This window comes from Gastrolobium bilobum, unplaced genomic scaffold (genome assembly GCF_033153095.1).
Source record: "Gastrolobium bilobum isolate Gb01-03AN ecotype WA unplaced genomic scaffold, APGP_CSIRO_Gbil_v1 utg79114, whole genome shotgun sequence".
Classification (NCBI taxonomy): domain Eukaryota; kingdom Viridiplantae; phylum Streptophyta; class Magnoliopsida; order Fabales; family Fabaceae; genus Gastrolobium; species Gastrolobium bilobum.
The window spans coordinates 98,428-119,499 of NW_026895202.1; the positions used below are offsets into that span (position 1 = coordinate 98,428).

At 32.3% G+C, this 21,072-nt stretch overlaps 4 protein-coding genes and 1 non-coding gene across 5 annotated transcripts; 2 read left to right on the forward strand and 3 right to left on the reverse strand.

Moving 5' to 3' along the window:
• The first annotated feature begins 2,874 nt into the window (after positions 1–2,874).
• Positions 2,875–4,656, forward strand: LOC133299461 (probable NAD(P)H dehydrogenase (quinone) FQR1-like 2). The gene is made up of 2 exons (XM_061498925.1): positions 2,875–3,410; positions 4,425–4,656. The coding sequence occupies exons 1-2, from the start codon at positions 2,875–2,877 to the stop codon at positions 4,654–4,656; spliced, it is 768 nt and encodes a 255-aa protein (XP_061354909.1).
• Positions 4,657–6,096: 1,440 nt separating this feature from the next.
• LOC133299408 (dolichyl-diphosphooligosaccharide--protein glycosyltransferase 48 kDa subunit) lies at positions 6,097–11,145 on the forward strand. Its single transcript, XM_061498863.1, has 13 exons — positions 6,097–6,446; positions 6,686–6,822; positions 7,017–7,142; positions 7,464–7,517; positions 7,644–7,757; positions 8,155–8,210; positions 8,300–8,341; positions 8,601–8,676; positions 8,796–8,867; positions 8,964–9,089; positions 9,180–9,284; positions 9,744–9,827; positions 10,848–11,145. The coding sequence occupies exons 1-13, from the start codon at positions 6,185–6,187 to the stop codon at positions 10,893–10,895; spliced, it is 1,302 nt and encodes a 433-aa protein (XP_061354847.1). The 5' UTR covers positions 6,097–6,184; the 3' UTR covers positions 10,896–11,145.
• Positions 11,146–13,134: 1,989 nt separating this feature from the next.
• Positions 13,135–16,080, reverse strand: LOC133299467 (uncharacterized). The gene is made up of 4 exons (XM_061498934.1): positions 15,931–16,080; positions 15,320–15,454; positions 15,138–15,228; positions 13,135–13,809 (listed from the first exon to the last, which is right to left on the reverse strand). Exons 2-4 carry the CDS (start codon positions 15,431–15,433, stop codon positions 13,682–13,684), a joined length of 333 nt encoding a protein of 110 aa, XP_061354918.1. The 5' UTR covers positions 15,434–15,454; positions 15,931–16,080; the 3' UTR covers positions 13,135–13,681.
• Positions 15,684–15,840, reverse strand: LOC133299501 (small nucleolar RNA snoR83). The gene has a single exon (XR_009749935.1). It is a non-coding gene; the product is annotated as a small nucleolar RNA snoR83 (small nucleolar RNA).
• A 1,983-nt stretch (positions 16,081–18,063) lies between the features above and the next one.
• LOC133299490 (putative lipid-transfer protein DIR1) lies at positions 18,064–18,677 on the reverse strand. Its single transcript, XM_061498956.1, has one exon. The coding sequence runs from the start codon at positions 18,565–18,567 to the stop codon at positions 18,250–18,252; it is 318 nt and encodes a 105-aa protein (XP_061354940.1). The 5' UTR covers positions 18,568–18,677; the 3' UTR covers positions 18,064–18,249.
• Positions 18,678–21,072: the final 2,395 nt, after the last annotated feature.

Below are 21,072 nucleotides of genomic sequence, written 5' to 3' on the forward strand. Positions count from 1 at the left end.
GATGATGTTACCGCTACCATCACCATTATCACCACCGTCGTCACCATCAGTAAACCTTGCTAAATTCCAAATTTGGTCATACATTCAATTCTTAAAATCATGAGAAAATTGTTCGTGAGTAGAATACAAACAGTAAGTAATAAATATCATTCATTTTCTTTATATATATGGATAGGATCCTGCCCCATGGATAGGATCTTGTCCCATATATATATATATATATATATATATATATATATATATATATATATATTTGAGGTCTATATTTTCTTTTTCTCTATCTTCTTTTTACATATCCCTACATGGACCCCACATACTTTTATGTATATGTAGGAGATAAAAAAAATTTCTCAACATAAGTAACATCAAACCCATATATATATATATATATATATATATATATATATATAGAGAGAGAGAGAGAGAGAGAAAGAGAGGTAGGATCATTTGACACCAGTGTCAAATTTGAAGTTTGACACCTCATATGAGAGCCGTTAGATCAAAAAAGATCAACGGTGACACACGCTTACAAATCAGAGTCGTTGATTTTTTTTGATCTAATGGCTCTCAGATGAGGTGTCAACTTTTAAATTTGACACTGGTGTTAAAGGATTCTACCTCATATATATATTAGTTAATGAAATATATTTCATATATTAATGATTTATGTTTAAAATTTAGTTTAATACTTTGGATATTCATCTTAATAATAAATAAATAATATTTACTAATAGATTTAATTTTCTAATGACCATTAGTTCAATAAGCTTATTCTACTAGGGTTGGAGGAAGGATTGTCTCTTGTATGCTTACACAATTTGTTTTTTTTACAGGTCTTCCTACCCATTTGAAGGACACGCCAACGTTTTTTGTCACTAACCCAAACTATTTCATCTAAGAATCAGAATCGAGCCAAATAACTTTTCGTCCTGACAGTTTGCTCCTTGAACAATTACCAGTCGTATCATCCACTTTTAGTGTTCACAATTTGGTAATCCTACTTCATGATACCATTTTCCCTGAAACCAATAATTTATTTCGCTTTCCGTTTTGGCTGACACGGTATACGTATATCTGATGGAATAGAAAAATTTGGATAAACTACTTAACATTTGCTTTGTTCAACAAAGAAATTGGATGGCTGATAAAGCAGAGTGCAACTCATTTACGCATCACATAATGAGTTTTGGTCGCTCTTATTGCATTAAAATACAAATTTTTTGTTTACAAATTTTTACAAATTACACTATGTCTTATCGGTTATACACTCTTGATTGAAGTCTGACCATCATACATTCTTGATTGAAGTCTCACCAGAAGTTTGATCAGTCATACTTAATATAGTTTGTAAGAAAAAAGTTTGTCAATATAACCCCTACCTTAGTAACCTATAAATAATTTTCCAATATCTCTACTAAGTACTGATTTGGAATTTTTTTTTATATTCTTTTATCCTTATAAGTATAAGTTAGGTCAAACAGATTTTTATAAAAACTATTATAATAAAAGAGCTTTTATTTATAACGAAGGAGGAGTTTTTTTTTTAAATTATATCAGCTTTTTAAAAAAAAAACATTTTTAAGTAACTTTTAAAAATAAAATTTTTATATAATCATCAAACAACTTTTAGCTTTATTTTTAAAGTTTTTGTTTTGGCTTTAACTTAAAAATAATTTTTAACTAAAAAAAAAAGTGCCAAAGAGACTGTAAGTAACAATGAGTGAAAATAAGAAAGTTTCTATTCAATTCCATTTTTCACTTCCGTATCTATTCACCACCTACTCAAACAAACAAGCATCCCCTTGTGTGAGTGAGTAACGAACAATTTGTGGTTGAAAAACCAATATTATTGTCATTTCATGTTAAAGGAGTTTTTTGAACTAATCAGACAATATTCATAGTAAAAACTGGAATGTAGCTTAACCAATGAACCCCACCTCAGATATTCAACGATGATGGTACAACTATTCTATTTATTTGCTCGAGAAGTATAATGGTCCAATTGAACAAACTTACACGCATGCATCTCTCACACACTTTTAATATCAGTGTTAAACGTCACTGATAACAACAAAGTCTGAAGAGTGAAGTCTTCGTTGATTTAAATTTGCAACAAGTTTGTGCATTTGTATTTGTACGGGGAATCATTCCTGCACCAAATTAGTTAGCCATAACTTACCAATAATTGCATAATATTAAAAGGGCTTACAACAGCTATGAAAACAATATAATCTATCCACAAAAATTAATTGGAATCTGTCAAAGGATTTAAATTGGATTTTCAATTTCTTGCCCCCCCACAAAAAAAATATTATCCCTTTAAGAAATATTAGTTTGAATTTGTCAATGAAAAGGATATTTTCATTTAATATTATTTGTTAAAGTTGTCAACTAACCTCTAGTCAGTCCATACCCGATATCATTTGATTCTTTGCCAAATTTCTTTTGTCGCCTTTGGCTGCATTAATTTTCTCAATTAAGGACAATGCCCATGTTCACCAAAAAAATAAATAAATAAAATAATATGAAGTCGTCTTTATATGATTCAAAAACTATAGCATGCCAGCGAATAGACATTTTCTAATTCATCTTATCTTAATAGTTAAAACAGCTCATATGTGACGTTAAATCCAAGCTTGTTCAAGTTCCACTGTTTTCTATCTCTCTGCCTTTTTCCTTTTGTTTTATTGTTTGGTCTGAGATCAAAGCATATAATTCAAAGTTTCAGAACCAATATTTGATTCATAACATTAATCTTTCTGTTTCCTTCTTCTCTTAATTTCTATCCTTGTATCTTGTATTCCAAGTAAGACAACAATTGTCTTATTTGTTCATCTTTTAGAAGCTATCTTAGCAAATATCTTTTGACTTTCGATGGGGAAAGGAAGTGGTTGCATACCAAGCAAGAAAAAGTTACCAATTTCGGAACCAGAAAAGAATGATCCTGTTGTTAGTGCTGAAAGCCTAATTCCAAAAAATGATGCAACAAGTAGAAGCCAAGAGGTGCCACCACCACCCCAAGAAGTGAAAAAGCTGAAAGTTTTCATTGTTTACTACTCAACATATGGGCATGTGGAGTCATTGGCGATATCCTTGAAAAAAGGGGTTGATTCCATTGAAGGAGTTGAAGGGGTGTTGTACCGTGTGATGGAGACACTACCTAAGGAGGTTTTACAACTCATGAGTGCACCTGAAAAGGATGATCAAGTGCCACTGATATCTGCAGAGAAGTTAGTTGAGGCTGATGGGTTGCTGTTTGGGTTTCCAACAAGGTATGGAAGTATGGCTGCGCAGATGAAGGCCTTTTTTGATTCAACAGGTCAGTTATGGCAGCAGCAGAAGCTGGCAGGTTTGCCTGCTGGCTTCTTTGTCAGTACTGGCACTCAGGGTGGTGGCCAAGAAACCACAGCGTAAGAAGGCCTTTATTCTCTTGTTCTTGTTTTCTTTAATGCAATTTCAAAAGTTTATTTATGTTTATAAGTTAATTGATAAGTCATAGTTAAGAGTTTTATCTGTTCAGAACTAATAAATGTTGCGATTGAAATTGATATTGTTGACTTAATTTCACAGGGTAGACTATTAATTTTAGGGTTTTATATTTATCAGGTAACATAACACAACTTTACTTTCCTACATACATATTAAAGAGGTGGGGTCCACGTGTTTTTCTTTCTCTTTCATCATTCCACTTTCTCTATCCCTTTTATTGTGTGTGTTGGAAACAAAACTTAAGTTATGTAACATAACATTCATAAAACCCTTAATTTTAACTATAGCAGGCTATTAATTTCAGTCATGGTAGGCTACTTATTTTTTACATGGAAAAACATGTTACTATGGTAGCTATTAACTCTCACACTAGATGGAAATTTGCCTGTATAAAGGATGCTTGATCAAGTTCTAAACACACCAAAAAAAAAAAATAGCAAATGCTTTAGAGAAAGAGATTAGAGATAAAGCTCAAGTTAGAGCATTTTTAATGTGAGCGAGTTAGAGAAAATAATAGTAAAAACTTTTGTAATATTCCAAATGTATTTAGTGAATTTTTGAGAGTTCTTCTCGTAGTTTTTTTCAGTTGAGTTTTTCACGTAAAATCTTGTGTGTGACTATTATTGGTGTTTTTTGTTCGTGTTGATTTCTTGGTAGGTTGAGTTAAAGATAAAGTTAATTTATACCCTTGGTTTCTAAGAAAGTGATTGGAAGGGCATATGTTACTATTGAGTTTAGTGGTTATTTAATTAGTTACCGTTACGGTACACAGAAAGACTCCCATTTGACTTACACTTGTTTGGGCAATTGAAGTGGTTAATTAACAATAGTAGTCACTTCATCAAATATTGTAATGTATATTGTAATAGTCAGTATTATGATTGGGAAATAAACCTTCAACAACTAACATGACTTATAAATAACAATTATTGTAGTTGGACAGCAATCACACAGTTAGCCCACCACGGGATGCTATATGTTCCTATTGGTTATACCTTTGGTGCTGGAATGTTTGAAATGAACTCCATTAGAGGTGGATCTCCATATGGTGCTGGTGTTTTTGCTGGTGATGGTTCAAGGCAAGCAAGTGAAGCAGAGCTGGCCCTTGCAGAGTATCAAGGCAGCTACATGGCTACAATAGTGAAGAAGTTACGCCAGAAAAATTAGCTTTTTTTTGTGATCAAAACCTTAATAAGCGCTGCTAAACCAGCTTTCTTTGTCTATCCCAACATCTCAAAATTTTCATTCAATGTTATGAGCATCTTCAAATGTTTTGTTTATTATTGGTTTAAGATGGGCAGGTTCATGAACCTTGTCCTTCTTTGTTTAAAAAAAAAAAAAAAATGTACACATTTTAAACTTCAAAGTTCATACTTGTTGATTCTGTGCTCTTTGATGTATTTATGACTCTGGCAATTTAATTGAGATTCACAAATTATTAATGTCTTCCCATATGTATTGTTGTTCATTGACATTGGAAATTTAGTGTAAATTTGGAACTTGGCTACCACCTGCAAGGTGGAAAGAAATGTATGCCAAGTAACTGGCTCATGATTGAGAGGATTCGTAATTGGTTTGTTTCATGAGTGAGAATGTATGCCAAGTACACAGGCAAAAGAGCTATGGGAATCTTGTAGTGAAACAGAAGCTGCTAAATGAGAACATGAAATATTCTGCAGATGACTTTGTTTATGTTTAATTATTTATTTTTATTTTCTTTTTGTTAGCCGACTTTAATTATCTCTTTGAAGTAAGTTGGTTCTTCCTAATATCCTTACAAACTTTGACTCTTCGAGCTGGTTACGAGACTAATCTTGAGAGAGCGGATCAGGGACAAAAATATTTAAACCTCTCCTAGAAGTGACATATGAAAATCGAACCATTTCGTTTCCACTGCTGAACTCCCACCGCTACCAACCAGCTATCTGCCTTTGGTGTTTATGTTTAATTTTAAACAGATTTGCAATATTCTCTAGACTTCAAGGATGTAAGAAACTTGGTCCTGTTTGTTTGTATGTTTTTTTTTTCTTGAAAATGTTTACCTTTTATTTCTCTAAACTCCAAGGTGAAACCAAAATAAGTTTTTTATACTTTTATTTTGCAAAATAATTTTAAAAAAATTCTTTGAAAAAATGAAAAATAAAAAATAGAATTAAACTAGCTCTACATTTCCTCCCAAATCAAAGTCAAGATGGTAGACATTTACAGAAAAATAAAGTATTGCTCACTTAATCAAGGTAGAACTTAATGAGGAAAAATGATAGCAAGAGAGTATTTACATGTAGTATTATTCATTCGCGAGGAAATGGATCCTCTTATGTGAAAAAGTTGTTATGCGATCATGTTATTTGATCACAACCACTCATTTAAAAATTATACATTTTTCTCTCTCTTATTTCATCACCAATGAATAGTTCTGATTAAATAACATAATCACATGACTATTTTTTTCACATGAGAGGATCTACTCCCAAATAATTTACATATATTGGGCCGTAGCCCAAATTCAGCCCAAGTCCATAAATGAAGTGGGACAAGGTGAAAATCTGATTGGTAGAGAAACCCAAATTATGAAATAACGTCGTAGATGAAGACTTTAGAGGAGACTTTGTGAAACATACACAGTACACACAAACACACAAATACACACACAGAGCGAGCGAGTCGCAGTAGAGAGGTGTGCTAGTGTTTCCAAATGTCGAAGCTCATATTGGTGTTCCTCACCCTCATTCCTCTACTCTGCAGCTCCTTCTCTCTCGATAGACCCTCAGATCGGCGAGTCCTCGTTTTGCTCGATGACTTCGCCGTCAAATCCTCTCACTCTCTCTTCTTCAAGTCTCTCCAATCTCGTGGCTTCGATCTCGATTTCAAGCTTGCAGATGACCCCAAGATTGCGCTTCAGAGATACGGCCAGTACCTCTACGATGCCTTAATTTTGTTTTGCCCCACAATCGAACGTAAGTTTTTGCACTTTTTCACCCTCATCCAAATGCTGTGTTTTTTTTTTTTTTTTTTTTGAAAATTTGTAGAGATCTTAATTTCTGTTACTATTTTACTGATGGGTCTCGAGGAAGTGTTGTTTTTAGCTCATCTGTGTTTTAAAGTTTGGATTTTTAATCTAACTAAAAATGAGGGTGTTTGAGTTGGTTTTTTCGTTTTAATTGGAGGAAGCTTATGGCTGTTGCGAAACGTGCAGGTTTTGGAGGATCCATTGACGCAGCTGCAATTTTGGATTTTGTTGATTCGGGTCATGATTTAGTTGTTGCTGCTGATAACAATGCATCTGATTTAATTCGGGAAATCGCCACCGAGAGTGGGGTGGACTTTGATGAGGTGCTTACAATCAAATTTGTTTTTGTATATGACCTTCTTTTTGTTTATACTACCATAGCTAGTTTTCCTTGTAGTGAGGTTGTCATTTCCTAGTTATGTGTCTATGACTCTATGCATAGGTGGTGTAATGTGCTTGGCTATTATTTTTTGTATGTTATTTTTGACACTCAAGTCTTGTCCTATTTTTTGTCTAGGATCCTGCTGCTATGGTTGTAGATCATTCAGGATATGCAGTCTCTGCTACCGAAGGGGATCATACATTGATTGCTAGTGATGATTTTATCAAGTCTGATGTGATCTTGGGAAGCAAAAAAATTGAGGCAAGTTCATTGTTTATTTACTAATTAACTGCACTGTGCACAATAAACGTTCAAGGCATTAACATTGCTTTTTCAGCACTATGGTTTGCGCTACTGTTTTGAGTCAATGAAGTTGTGTATGCTTATTTCCTTTTCCCTTGTTTAACTTTTGTTTTAAAGGGGTATGAAGTGGGTTGAACTTGAATTGTTGTACTCCATGACAGCATTTATGTTTTATGAGAATATTTGTCCTCCAACCTCTGAATAACATGGTATGTTATTGGCAAATGCTTCTTATACACCACAATATTCTTTTTTGATTTTTTTCATTACTTGCAACAGGCTCCAGTACTTTTCCAGGGAATTGGGCATTCATTAAATCCTTCCAATAGCCTGGTAATATTTCCTTATCTTAGTTCATATATCATCACTGGCCTTATTGTATTTATAAGCTAACTTAAGTTTGGTTACTTGACATCGGCCTATCATGTTTTACCCTTTTTTTTATGTGTTCCATTTCAGGTGTTGAAAGTTCTTTCGGCATCTCCGTCAGCCTTTTCTGCTAACCCAAAATCTAAGTTGACAAGTCCTCCATCACTCACTGGATCTTCTATCTCATTAATTTCAGTTATACAGGTATCTCAATATTTTGTCCTATTGTGTGTGTGCTCATGCCAGAGTATGTGTATTATTTGCTGTCCTCTTTTGGTACGTCTCTAATTGTCTTTTAACATGCCCTTGTTCAATTGTTTTTGAAATATGCATACAAGGTTTGATTCTTAATTTTTTTTTTATTCTTTTTGAAGCTATCCACTTCCCTTTTGGAATATTATTATTTACTGCAGTAGTACACAAGTATATTTGTCTCCAAATATATGTTGTTAAGTATGTAGAATATGATCACCTTTATCTTTTTGTTTTTTCATAAAATGTTTTACATGCATTTCATTGTTCATTGCATGCTGTCATGATTTTTGTAGAGATTAATGCTGAACCAATGTCTCACTTTTTCACTCTCTTTTCTTTTTGGCAGGCAAGAAATAATGCTCGGATATTGATCTCTGGCTCATTGAGCATGTTCAGCAACCGGTATGAAAGGCTTACTTGTTAATCAGGGTTTTGTAATATGTGAGCTCTGGAGATAATTTTTCCTATCATAAACATGGATTTTTCTGCAGATTTTTCAGGTCTGGTGTGCAGAAGGCCGGGAGTCCAACTAAGTGAGTAAAGCCTTGAGCCTTTTCTTTTTCCTGTTTTCTGTCGGAAATTTGTTCACCGCTAGAATAACTGTTTTCTCTCTTCACACTGTCACAATACCGTTTCTATCATCTATTTCACGTAATACTTTCACTACATCCAACATACAGTGGCTGTATGTCTCTTCCCCGTAGAATCTAATTTTTAGTGAAACGTAATTGCTGCGGATCAAAGTTCATATTGATTTTCTTTCTTTCTTTTTTTTTTTTTTTTGAATAACAGACACGACAAGTCAGGTAATGAGCAGTTCTTGACTGAAATTAGCAAATGGGTTTTCCATGAAAGAGGTCACCTCAAGGTAACAAAAATGCTTCAGTAAATTTCATTTTTTATTGCTCATTTATTTGATTTTTGACATCATCATTTAGCATCATTACTGTTAACTAATATTCTTTTGCTTCATGTTTTGGCATTAAGGCGGTGAATGTGCAACACCATAAAGTTGGGGAAGCTGATGAACCAGCCATCTATAGGATCAACGATGATTTGGTAATTTAAATATTATCTCAATGCTAATGTATGCAATGTTTACTTTAATTGAAGCATTACTTTTGGCTGGGGTTCACTTCTCAAATCTTGTTACAGGAATACTCTGTTGAAATTTTTGAGTGGTCTGGGACAACTTGGGAACCTTATGTAGCTGATGATGTTCAAGTGCAATTTTACATGATGAGCCCCTATGTCTTGAAGACTTTATCAACCGACAGCAAGGTGCTTTTGAATTTCCTTTTGGCCATACTCTTAATTTCATCTCTAATAAACTCTTGAATGAAATTTGGGGGATTACTTTTTCTCTTTCAGGGTCGTTATTTCACATCCTTTAAGGTTCCAGATGTCTATGGAGTTTTCCAATTCAAAGTTGAGTACGAAAAACTTGGATATACAAGCTTATCTTTATCAAAACAGGTAATTGCTGATCCTCTAATATTTTATTCGATTATTTTTTGGAGTCATTCTACCCAAACGCCCCTTTTTTCTTGCAACAATTCACACCCCTTTTCTGCATAATTAGATTTACCTTTGTATCTGAGCAGGGTCACATCAAACGTTATATTATCTAACAGCTTTACACAAACACAAACACTAGCACCTTTATCGGTTTAGAATTTTCTATTTCCAATGATTATCTTTTGTAGATGTTGGCTTTTGTTGTACCTAGCTATGCTTTATTTATTAGCTATGACTGTGCAAGCAGTTAAACTGGTCGTCTTTTATTGCTGGATAAGTGTTTGTTTCAAGATTGAGTTAAATGCCAACATTTGGCAATCTGTAGTTGTGAAACTTCTTACTATATTGCAATTATACATGTTAAGAAGCAAAATATTGTAACCAGTATTCATGATTAGTGTTGACCTTTCCATGTAGATTCCTGTACGTCCCTTCAGACACAATGAATACGAGAGATTTATACCAGCAGCTTATCCATATTATGGAGCAGCATTTTCGATGGTAAGGATCTCTCTCTCCCTCATTGGGTAGGGATAATCTATAAATTGGAATATGATCTCGTGATTTTTGTCTTTGATACTCTGGATGAACCTGCTTGTGCGACTGTGCATCACAAAAGGTGTTACCATATATATCTTTCCTAGGGATAGGCCCAGCCAACTTGTTTGAGGTTGTTAGTGAGGGCCATGTTTTGGTTTACCTTTGACTGTAGCATACACATCTTGTTAGCTAGTTCACCAGGCGGCTAAACTGAAGCTTGTGTAAAAATTTGGAGATAGTTTACTGGTCTAATCCATCTAATGAATTTCTGACCAATCTTAACAAACATCAATCACTCTTATTGATGCAAATTAAAGTTCTTGTTAAGTTCATTACTCTTAATACTTCTACAAATGTGAACTTGCATTAAAGTGTTTAACTGAATTTGGTCATTCTGACTTGGTGGCACATAATGTTTACTGAAATCCCCAGTCCCCTCCCTCCTCCCCGTTCGTTCCCCTCGTGTTTTGCAATTGAGTTAAAGCTTAAAAAAAGGTCTATCTAGCTTCTTTCTTAAAGCTTCTCAGGACCCTGCCCACAATATATATATATATATATATATATATGGATTTTATATATGTCATGTTATATGACACTTTTAGTGTCATGTTACTCTAATACATTTGATGTGGGTCCCACTCAAAAAAGAAAGAAGAAAAAAGAGAAGAAGGTGGGGCCATCCTTTTTTTCTTTAAGGTCGTATATTATAAAAAGAGCATTTTTTTTTCTTAACCATTGGTCTGCTTTTAAGAACTGTTGAGATGCACTTCTGAATAGCCCTTTGTCTGTTGAAGTCCCTTCTTCCTTGCATGGAAGTTGGTTTTATTGGGCTATATTGTGTGCAAAGATTGCTATTGTACCCTACTTATTTTCAGTTATGAAGTTGTAATTAGATCTGTCTTTGTTCTGTTCTGTCACGGAATGGATCTTGGGAGTTTTTCATGACTTTTAGGTAATATAACCTTTTTGATTTTGATGCAGATGGCAGGTTTCTTCGTCTTCACTGCTGTTCATCTGTACAGCAAGTAGATGTAAACCTTTGAATGAAGATACTGTAGTTTGTAGCATGAGGGTTGGACTTATTTTGAGATAGAAAATTTTGATTAGGCAATGATAAAAACTTATGTTTCTAATTGATTATATATGCGTTACTTTTCTTATTTCTGTTGGCCTTACAGTTTAACATCATACTATTTTTTGTCATACGGCAAGTCTCCTTGCTTGGCATATCTTTGATGCTGGTAATATTCGACTACAAGTTTTGCTTACCGCGAAAGGGTTAGGGGTTTCCGCTTCACAAATAACATATTGGACATATACTTGTCTTTTTAAAGATATAAAATTGTGTTTTTAGTCAAAATCATTGTGTTGTTTTATGATGAGAGGAAAAGAAGTTGTGGAATAATTTTAATTGAAAGAACCGTTCAAGGATAAATATTTTTTTTTCATATTAAACATGTTACAAGTTTTGTTATCTTTGGTATAGTGGGAACGAAGAATTAGCTTCTAACAAAATAAGTGGCATAACTTTCTTTTGCAAGGACGTCCTAAGCAGGTTAAAATTTGGATTTTGGAGACATTGATTTATGTAAAAGAGTACTTACTAGTCTTGGCGATTTGCGAATAAACTATTTTTACTTGTTTGCTCTAATAGGGTTAAAAAATCTGCAGTTTAGATTTAAGTTTGGAGTTAATTCACTTTAACGATACCCAACTTGCAAGGAAGAGATTTATTTTGAGGTATATGTACATCATGATGACTTATTAAAATTTAAACGCTTAGAAATATTAGCAATATATTTTTTGACATTCTTCTCAGGACAAGTTTTATTCAGTGAACTTTACTAAATAGAGTGTGGGGCCAGATTATTTAACGAAACTCATTTAATAATTAAGAGTATGTCAAAGAGTATTGCTAGCGTTCCTCTTCCTCCTGTACATTTTTAGACAAATTCACTTTAAATAAAATTTTCAGACTTTAAAGTTAATTATATATAATGTTTCACGACAATTAAGTGTAACAAAATTAAAGAGGGGGGAATATTAGGCTTAAAAAATAAATCTTATTTGATTTAGTTTATAAAATTAAATACTTTTGAATTTGCATATTTATTTATATTAAATAATATATTTTTTAAATCAGTACTGGTCTTTATTATTATAATTTGTCAACACTTTGAATTTACATGAGAAGTTAGATTAATTTTTACACTGTAATTTATTATTATGTAAATTTATATTTGAAGTATTCATAAGTGTAACATGTAATATATAAATTTTCTGGTGAATTTTATTTTTTTTCTTACCCCACACGGCCACACCTCAGAGATGACTAAATTCTGTTTTTTTTTTTAAAAATCCTAATTACCAAAAAATAACGTGTTATCCTAATGATGCGGGTAAAGTAGCCGAGTACTTCAACAAATGATCTAGTAACTATACTTTCTTGGCCAAGTTCATAAACAGTTCTAAGATTTTGCCTGCCCTAAATGCACAGGGCCAATGTTCTGTTATATGTAAAGGTGGCAAAATAGGTTCAGTTACTTCGCGATGGGTCCAGTTACACTTACGATGAATATTTTATACATGCTCTCAATCTTCATCACTTATTTAATCAAGCACTAATTATTCAATAATTAAAAAACATATGAAATATGTACTATGAAAAAAATATGAAATGTGTACTAAAAAAATAGTGTTATAAAAATAGAGAAAAAAATAAAGAGAAGGTGAAAGGGAAGAGAGATTTTGAGAGAGATTAAGACAACAGAAATTATCAAAATATAATTCTTCAGGAATTATTCTTTTCTTCTTTTTTCTACTATTTTCTTGATCAGAATACATCTCTATATATAGGGAAGAAGGATAAAAAGGGTTACAAATGTACATAATGTAGTTTAATACACCATTATTTACGAATGCTAACAATTGTAACCACAAAGCCATATAATGGCACCTAATAACCCCTAATTAAGGTAGTCATCCACCATGTAAAATGTGTTTTACAACAATTAGTTTATTACATAAATGATACACTTTTCGTACAAATTTTATCATTATGGGTTCTTTTAATAAAAAATTACTCATTATATAAAAGCAATAGACGGGCTAGCTTTCTCAGCTCATTATCAAAAGCAAAGCAGAGCGTGCTTGCTCGTTTGTAGGCGTGTTAATAGCAAGCCACCTTCGTTACCACCTCTAGATGTCTTTTTTCTATGCTTCTTTTTCCTTGTTTGCGGTTGCCACTTTACAAAGTTCAAATAGGCACGAGACAGGATATAATTTTATATACTGAAATACTTTTGGATACATGTTACATTTCATAGCAAAAATTAAATATAAGACTCATGCTTCATAAATCTGTGATCTGTTCTTCATCCTAATATACAATTTTTACTTAAACTTTCCTATTTATCTACTAAAATACTTTGCGACTGTGGAATGAGGGCGAGCTGTGTTTCACAAATCTCAGACAATGAGGAATCCAGGAAGGAAGTTCTTTGGATGCCCTAACTTCAGAACAGATAAGTGTAATTTCTTTGAGTGTCTTGATGAACCCACTTGCTGTAACTGCATAAAGAAGGACAATTTGTTGAAACAATTGGTGGTTTTGCTAATTACGATTCCTCATTGTTCGAGATTTGCGCAACACAGCCATCATTCCACAGTCCCAAAAAGTTAAAGTGAAATAGGCATGAGATGTATACGCATAACCATTAAACTAACATTAATAACACATGTAATCCTCATTAGAAACTGCTTGAAAAGCTTCTCTATCTTTAGCTGATGCAAAAACATATTGCAAGAGTATGAAGTCAATCACGCCATTGGTGCCTACACTTTTCATTCAAGCACAAGTAAAATATAGTTGCCGGCTCATCAGCTGATCGAGTTTGAAATTCTGTGTAAGCAGCTTTATCATGATCGCATCTTGGGCATGGCACTACAATAAAAGGGATGGAGTGAGAAAAAGGAAGAAAGAAGAAAGGAATTGACGATAAAGAAAGAACATAGAAGCATGACATAATCCTTTTTCAAAAGGGGGAGTTTGCTAATCATTATTACTGTGTGAGGTACTAGTCTCTAATTCATATGATTATTTCCCAATAAAGCAAACAATTATATTTGCCAATGAGGTCAAAGAAGACCCATTAATTCAAAATCCAAAGAATGAAAATGTTCTCAAACTTTCGAACCAACTAAAACCCAATAAATGGAGAAGTAAATCATAATGTCCATGATGAACTTCAATTCAAACTTAATGTAAGGAAAACAAAATTAAAAAGTTCCTATCTAGGTGTTGAAGCCAAACTGAAATATGCAAATTGACATAACCGAACATAATGTGATAAGTAAGATTCAGCAATCTGGTGAATTACATGAGATTGGTTCGTCCATGTTCAAATTTGAAAAACCAGACCACAGCTTCAACTTCCCTACTTCTTGAAACTCAAATAATTTAAGATATATCATATATAAGTATCAGGAAAGCTGCTTCATCGTAACCGAAAGGTGACGGGTTCGAATCCGAAAAACAGCCTATTTGCAAATATAAAAGGGTACGGTTGTTTACAGAAATTGCCCTCATCCCTACACTCGCTAATGGGTTATGTTTATGTTTATTGCATTGAGACGCATCATCCTCAGACCTGTCATATCAGCACAAAAAAGTGCTATAGAGGATTTTATTGCTGGCTTAGATTTTGCTTCACATTTTGAGAATTAAACCTCCAAACTATACTAGGTGCCAAGAAAACTAAAGACCCTTATGCAAGTGTTTTCTGACTCTTATTTCTCTCTGCTTACTCATCTCTTTGCTTTGGACCACATTCAACACAAGAGAAGGTCCTTAGTTAATAAGAGTGTTATTCCCAAATTTATTTTCATAGCTCAATTATATTGGAATTACTAATACTAACACATCATATAATCTCCAACGATTTAGTTCACACAGATGATATTTTTTCAGAAATAACCAAAATTGCTATTGATTATCCTAGTAAATAAGCCCACAAAGAGAGGAACAACAAAGTAAAGGGACGATTACAATTCAAAATGTCCCGATGAACATATTTATAATTAGGATGATTGAACAAGAGAGTGCTTAGCAACATTCAAAGATAGATAATAGGTTGACTTGATCTACCACTCCACTGCTTAATGTATCCTGAATTCTGAATATGTTTACCGGGACATCCTAAATTGTAATTCTCCCAAAGATAATTTCTAACTGAAGAATAAATAAATAAATAAACAAACAAACAAATATACCCTCGGCAGTGGGTGCATTCTTCATGTCATCATGAGAGATAACAGGCTCTATATCTTTTTTGACCGACTGCTGTTTTTTCTTTTTCTTAATCTGCAAAAATGAAAATATAAAAAACCAAGCACAAGACAAGCACATAAAAAACATATTAAAAAGGAAACATAGAATGGATTGAAATCCCTACTTTGGTCTTGATGTAGTAAACATATGGACAAGTAGGACAAAAAAATCTTGAAGGGCGACCCATGTTGGGCAATTCATATTGCAGCATGTTACCGCAAGTTGGGCAAAACTCCATCTTGGAGCACAACACACAAACCTGCCATTAACAACACTAAATCTTAATTCTATCTCAATAACCAGGGTTTGAGTTTTCAATTTAAATGACATTCTAGAATCTAGAAAATATTTGCTAACTTTTTTTTTTTTATAATTTAATTTTAATCAGCAAGCATTTTGGATTTGGATAGAGATGACGAAATATAAAATTAAGTGACACAAAGTGAAATGAAAAATTAGTATATGAAAGAGTAACTATAAAAAGTGAAGGGTGTATTGCAAAGTTACTAGTAAAGGCCTTTGATATAGTAAAAATCAGAGAAAGGCATTTATCAGCGAAACTTGCAACATTTTACTTTTGGCCTCCCATGAATCAGCATAAGCACTTGATTGAGATCATTAATAATCCTCAAGCTTATCTGGGATTATGAAGGCCCATACAAAACCCAACAATAATGAATAAATCAATAATAATTATTTGAATTGAAAAACAATATAAAAATTGAGAAACAAAACCTCTGCAGCTGCTGCTTCCGCCAAGTGCGAATAGCTAAGAAGAAGGAAACTCCATGGTTAGGGTTTACCTTCTTTGTATGTAAATATATATACACAAATGTTGGGTTCAAGAAGCGACGCACTCACAGAGAAAAACCCTAATGGCTAATACTTATTTTTGTATTTTACTCTTTTGTCCTTAGACTTTATCCCCCACCCCCCCCCCCCCCCCCCCCCCCCCCCCCCAAAAAAAAAAAAAAAAAACAACTTATTCTATTTCATTTTTATTATTTGTTCAGAGGCGGCATTTACCTCAGTGGACCAAATTATTCAACCAGCCCTGCCCGCCAACCCGGTTGGTTGAGATATTTTTATTTTTTTAGTATAAAATAGATTCGACCTGATGAAATGGGTTGGGTCACTTTTTGGTGGGTCGGTTGCCATCCCTATATTTGTCCACTAAAATAATTTTTATTATAGTTGAATTAAATGTAATTAGTAAAAAATGTAAACAGATAAATAATTAAGATGATCGAAACTTTTATTTATATGTGTTTTAAAATTCAAAATGCCAATTTTATATTTCAAATATAAAGGGATTACTGTTTGTTCTTTTAAAAAACACAGAATTATGTTTTATATTGAGAGAAACATAAATCATGATAGAAGAAAATTGAATTTTTTTTAATTTAAATATTGAATAAAAAATAATATTTTAAACTAAATTGACTATTCTTTAAAATAACAAAAACATTTGGTAACATATAGTATTGAAAGTATGTAACTTTTACCTCTTTTATAAAAGCAAATTTCAACTTTTATATAGATATAAGAATTAAAGCTATGTAATAATATATACTAATTCATCCCGATATTAAAAGTTAGAACGTTTTTCAAATAAATATTACAAGTAATTTACCAATAATTTTTTTTTTTAAATAGCGTGTCGTATAAACAAGAGTTTGTAGTGAGCCAAATCATCCTTTTTTTTTTTTTTTTTGGTAACCAGCCAAATCAACCCTTTAGCAATTCAATGAATTAAAAAGTTAACTTATTTAACAAATAAGTTCATTTGCATTCTTATTTATTCTACTCATTAACTTATGAACCGATTCAATACAACATATATATATATAGTTATTCTTAATATTAATCTATGTTAATACTTGATTTTACTTTGTCTGATTCAAATATTTTATAACTAACTAAATATAAGTCAAAAAAATATTTTTTATTAGTTATAAATTCAAACATAAACTATTAAATTAATTCATGATTCGACATTAATTTAGGCTGAAGAAAATTTTAAAGTTTAAGGTAAGCTGAATAAATAGGGAATGCAGTAAACTTGATTTAAAAAAAAAAGTTTGATTTATCAGTAAGACAAAATTTGTTTTATGCACTATTTTTAAAAAATTAAAACTATTTTATTTTTGGATGTATTGAAAAATAATTTTAACAAAAAAAAAGGTACATTTAAAATTAAAAAATAATTTTTTATATAAAATTATGAAAAAGAATATGTAAAAGTAATGTGGGACTCATTACTTTTAAAAAGACATTTACTTTTTTTATGTCAATCCTAATTTAATTCTTGCTTTTGTAACGAGGTGAGTTCTTTGTCACTAGGGACAATCCATGATATAGACAATCATATACAATCTTGTGTATTATTTCAAGTGATATCGTTTTCATTTTTATTTTATTTTTCATTTTCATTTTTCATTTTTGGGAAATTTCGTGTAGTTGGTCGAACAGGCCCACGATATGTCTAGCAGGGTTTATTTTTGTTTTTTGTGACGTCGTTTTCATAACATTCTTACGCCAACTTATGATTCGATCATCTGTTAGTCTCTTGTTGCTGCAAAGAAATTATCTGTTTTTTAGGATACTGTTTTGTATTTTGAGATTTTTTTTTTAATAGAATACGGTCCGTATACTTAATACACTAATATAAAGATCTCTTTTGAGGTTGGGGGTCTTCCCTGACTCCTAGTGAGATATCGGTGTCTAATCTTACTTAAACTTCTACTTGTACAAAAAAAAAAAAAAAAAAATCTCTTTTGAGTTATTTTCCAATAAAATGAACAACTTTTTAATAGGAAAGAAATTGACAAGAACGTCACTGCAAACCAGAATGAACATGTACATGAATCAACCAAACTAAAGAAAATAGCGAAACAAACATATTACCAACAATAAACAAGCATGTCATGATCGACAACATTGGCAACAAACACATTGGAAAATAAAAAACATAACCAAGAGCAAACAAATCAGAGATTACATAATTAATTAGTGCCTCCTGTGACACATGCACGACTAGCTAGCTAAGCTAGTCTAGCAGCTGAAGGAGTCCACAAGCTTGCACTTAACAGGGAGTTGCATGGCTTCATTGGGATCAACACCATAGAAAGTAAGCAATCCTGAATCCTTGTAACGACACAAGCATTTAAGATCAGCCTTTGCAATTGCTGAGCAACAAGCAGAGGTTGGAGGATCAACAGGATTCTCACCACTCACAGAGGGCATGCATGCCTTAAACCCTTCTTTGGACATATGGCAAAAGGATTGGCCATTGGCCAATATGGGCTTTGACCCAATCATGGCAATGACCAATAACATCCCAACAATCATAAGCTTCTTGTAGGCCTCCATGATCCTCTCTATATATATGATATTGATATCTATATATGATCTCCTCAAACTTCACTCTTAGTTCCACTGCATTGTCATGAGGAGAGAACTATATATAGTCATATATATAGATAGTGAACTTATTGAGAGAGTTAATTATGATATTGATATTATATTGTTCATATAGAGCTCTCGTGACTATGTGTTGCTGGCTGATTGGCAATATACAAGGGGCCATTGTATCACGGGCAAGCGTTTGGTGCTTTAAAGGAATTGGATTCTAGCGGTAATATGAGAGGTTTTTAGTTGTTTAATGTATATATAAGGATAATAAATTAGGTGTATAGTGTCTGATTATGTGCAATAGTGGCATGTGAAGTGTGAATAGCATTAGATTCCCATATGGGGTAATTCGTAGTACATAGGAAACGACACGAATTGTGAATAAGAAATGTAAATATCACTCTGCATAATATGATATGATAATAATATATTTTTTTTTTTAAACTTTCTGGTGCAAACATTTTTGGGTTTTATTATTGTGTTGTTAAGTGCGTTTGTTGAAAAATAACGTTAAAAGAAAGAATGATCCTATATAGAAAAAGAAACAGAAGTATAATAAATGATACAAAATATATTGAGAAAATCTCTACAGCCACAATAGTGAGAGATGGGGGTGTCAAGTTGGTGAAACGTTCACATTTAAGCCTGACAGGACACTTGATAGTTATAACGTTAAATCAACCGATGCAAAATGAATAACATTCAGGGTCCGTTTCAATGGACTTTTTTTAAGAGAAAAAAATACTTTAAAAACAAGTTTATTTAGATGTCTGCTTTTTTAAAAAGTAGAAATCGTAAAAAAAGTCAAAAACTTACTTTTTTTTCAGAAGTTAAAAATTTCAACTTTTTAAAAAAGCAGAAATCAAGTCAAATATTTTTTTTCAAAAATCAAATATTTTTAAAAAATCTAAATAACTGTAATTTTTATAATAAATACTTTTAAAATAAAGAAGTCATAAAAATTTTTTTTTTAACAATTCAATACAAACGAGCTCTAAACATGTCAAAATAAGCAGCTTGACTTGCCTTGCATCAACTAGTGGGTCTAATCTTGCCAGTCCATCAAACTAGCAATTTCTTTCACCCATACATTTTTAACACTTTAAAATTCAATATCAAATCATTCATCAAAATGGTCAATAATAAAGCACACACTCAACTTGTACAATAAATAAAGATATGACTAACCATAACCTAGTGAATGGAATTTCCTCATTGTTAATTATAAAATATAAAAAAAAAATCAACAATATCAAGCAAACAAATAATACTTATCAAAATTGGATTAAACAAAAAAAAAATGACTTTCAAGTTAAAGAAGCCAACCATTTAACTCATTATTTGTGTGGGTAAGCTTAATTAATGTTTTTTAGTAGTTTTAGTGACGGATATAAATGCTTTTCTATAATGAATTAATGGACCACTCATGTTTCATTACACTACAAAAGTGAAACTTGTGAGCTTATAAGGTTACAGGACCACATAACAATCAACATCCATAGTAGACAAGATCGAGACTATGAGTTAATGAGATTAATAGCAACGATTTCAAATCTTGGAACATATTTTTAGAAAAATCAAGATATATTAAATTTATCTCCAAATCTTATGGAAAATACATATTCAAGCCTCTCATTTCTTATTTTATCTTCATTAACTAAAACTAGTTCTATGTACAAGTGCAACCCAAAAGGTCAAAGTAATATGAGTCAAGGGGCAAAACGAAAGGCTTCTCCAACGGGTGTCCAAAAACTAGGTTCTCTTCATATATGATAGTCACATGTAGAATTCACTGAAGAGATCAGGTTAATTACGTGGCAAAGAATGAAGACAAAAATAAGTTAAGACGAAAAGGAGATTCCAAAGTTTGGTCCATCCTCTTGCCAATTAACATAATATAATCTTGCTACGTAACAAACTATAAAGAAACTAAAAAACACGGGTATTTGGTTAGATAAATTTGGTCAATTTATCAATGACCGTTTTCATCCATTCCTTGTACATGGTTATAGTAATTAAGTTTCCTCATTCATCATCGGATTTGATCAAAAATAAGGTTAGGAAAGTCAAAGTTGTATAAGATGAGAGTTTGACATGGAAGAAAGAAAATAAAGACAAGTTGTGAACGGGGGAAGAATTTACGTGCTCGAAAACTTTTATTGAGATCGTTTTTTCTTTATACATTTTTTTTTCCTATCTTCCAAGCTTAGATTCAAAGCATCTTTGACATATTTTTAAAATAAGCCAACCCATTAAATACCCAAGGCCGCCACAAAAACCCTTCCCAACATGAATTAAGATAAAGATTAAAGATTGAAGTGTGAACATCAATATATATTCATCATTAGTTTCCAATTATTGTCTTTGTGTTGTGGCTCGAACGAGAAATCACGTGAGCTTAAGAAGAGTTTGACGTAGCGTGGAATCTGTTTTTGATTGTCATTGTGGTGGCAACCATTAAGT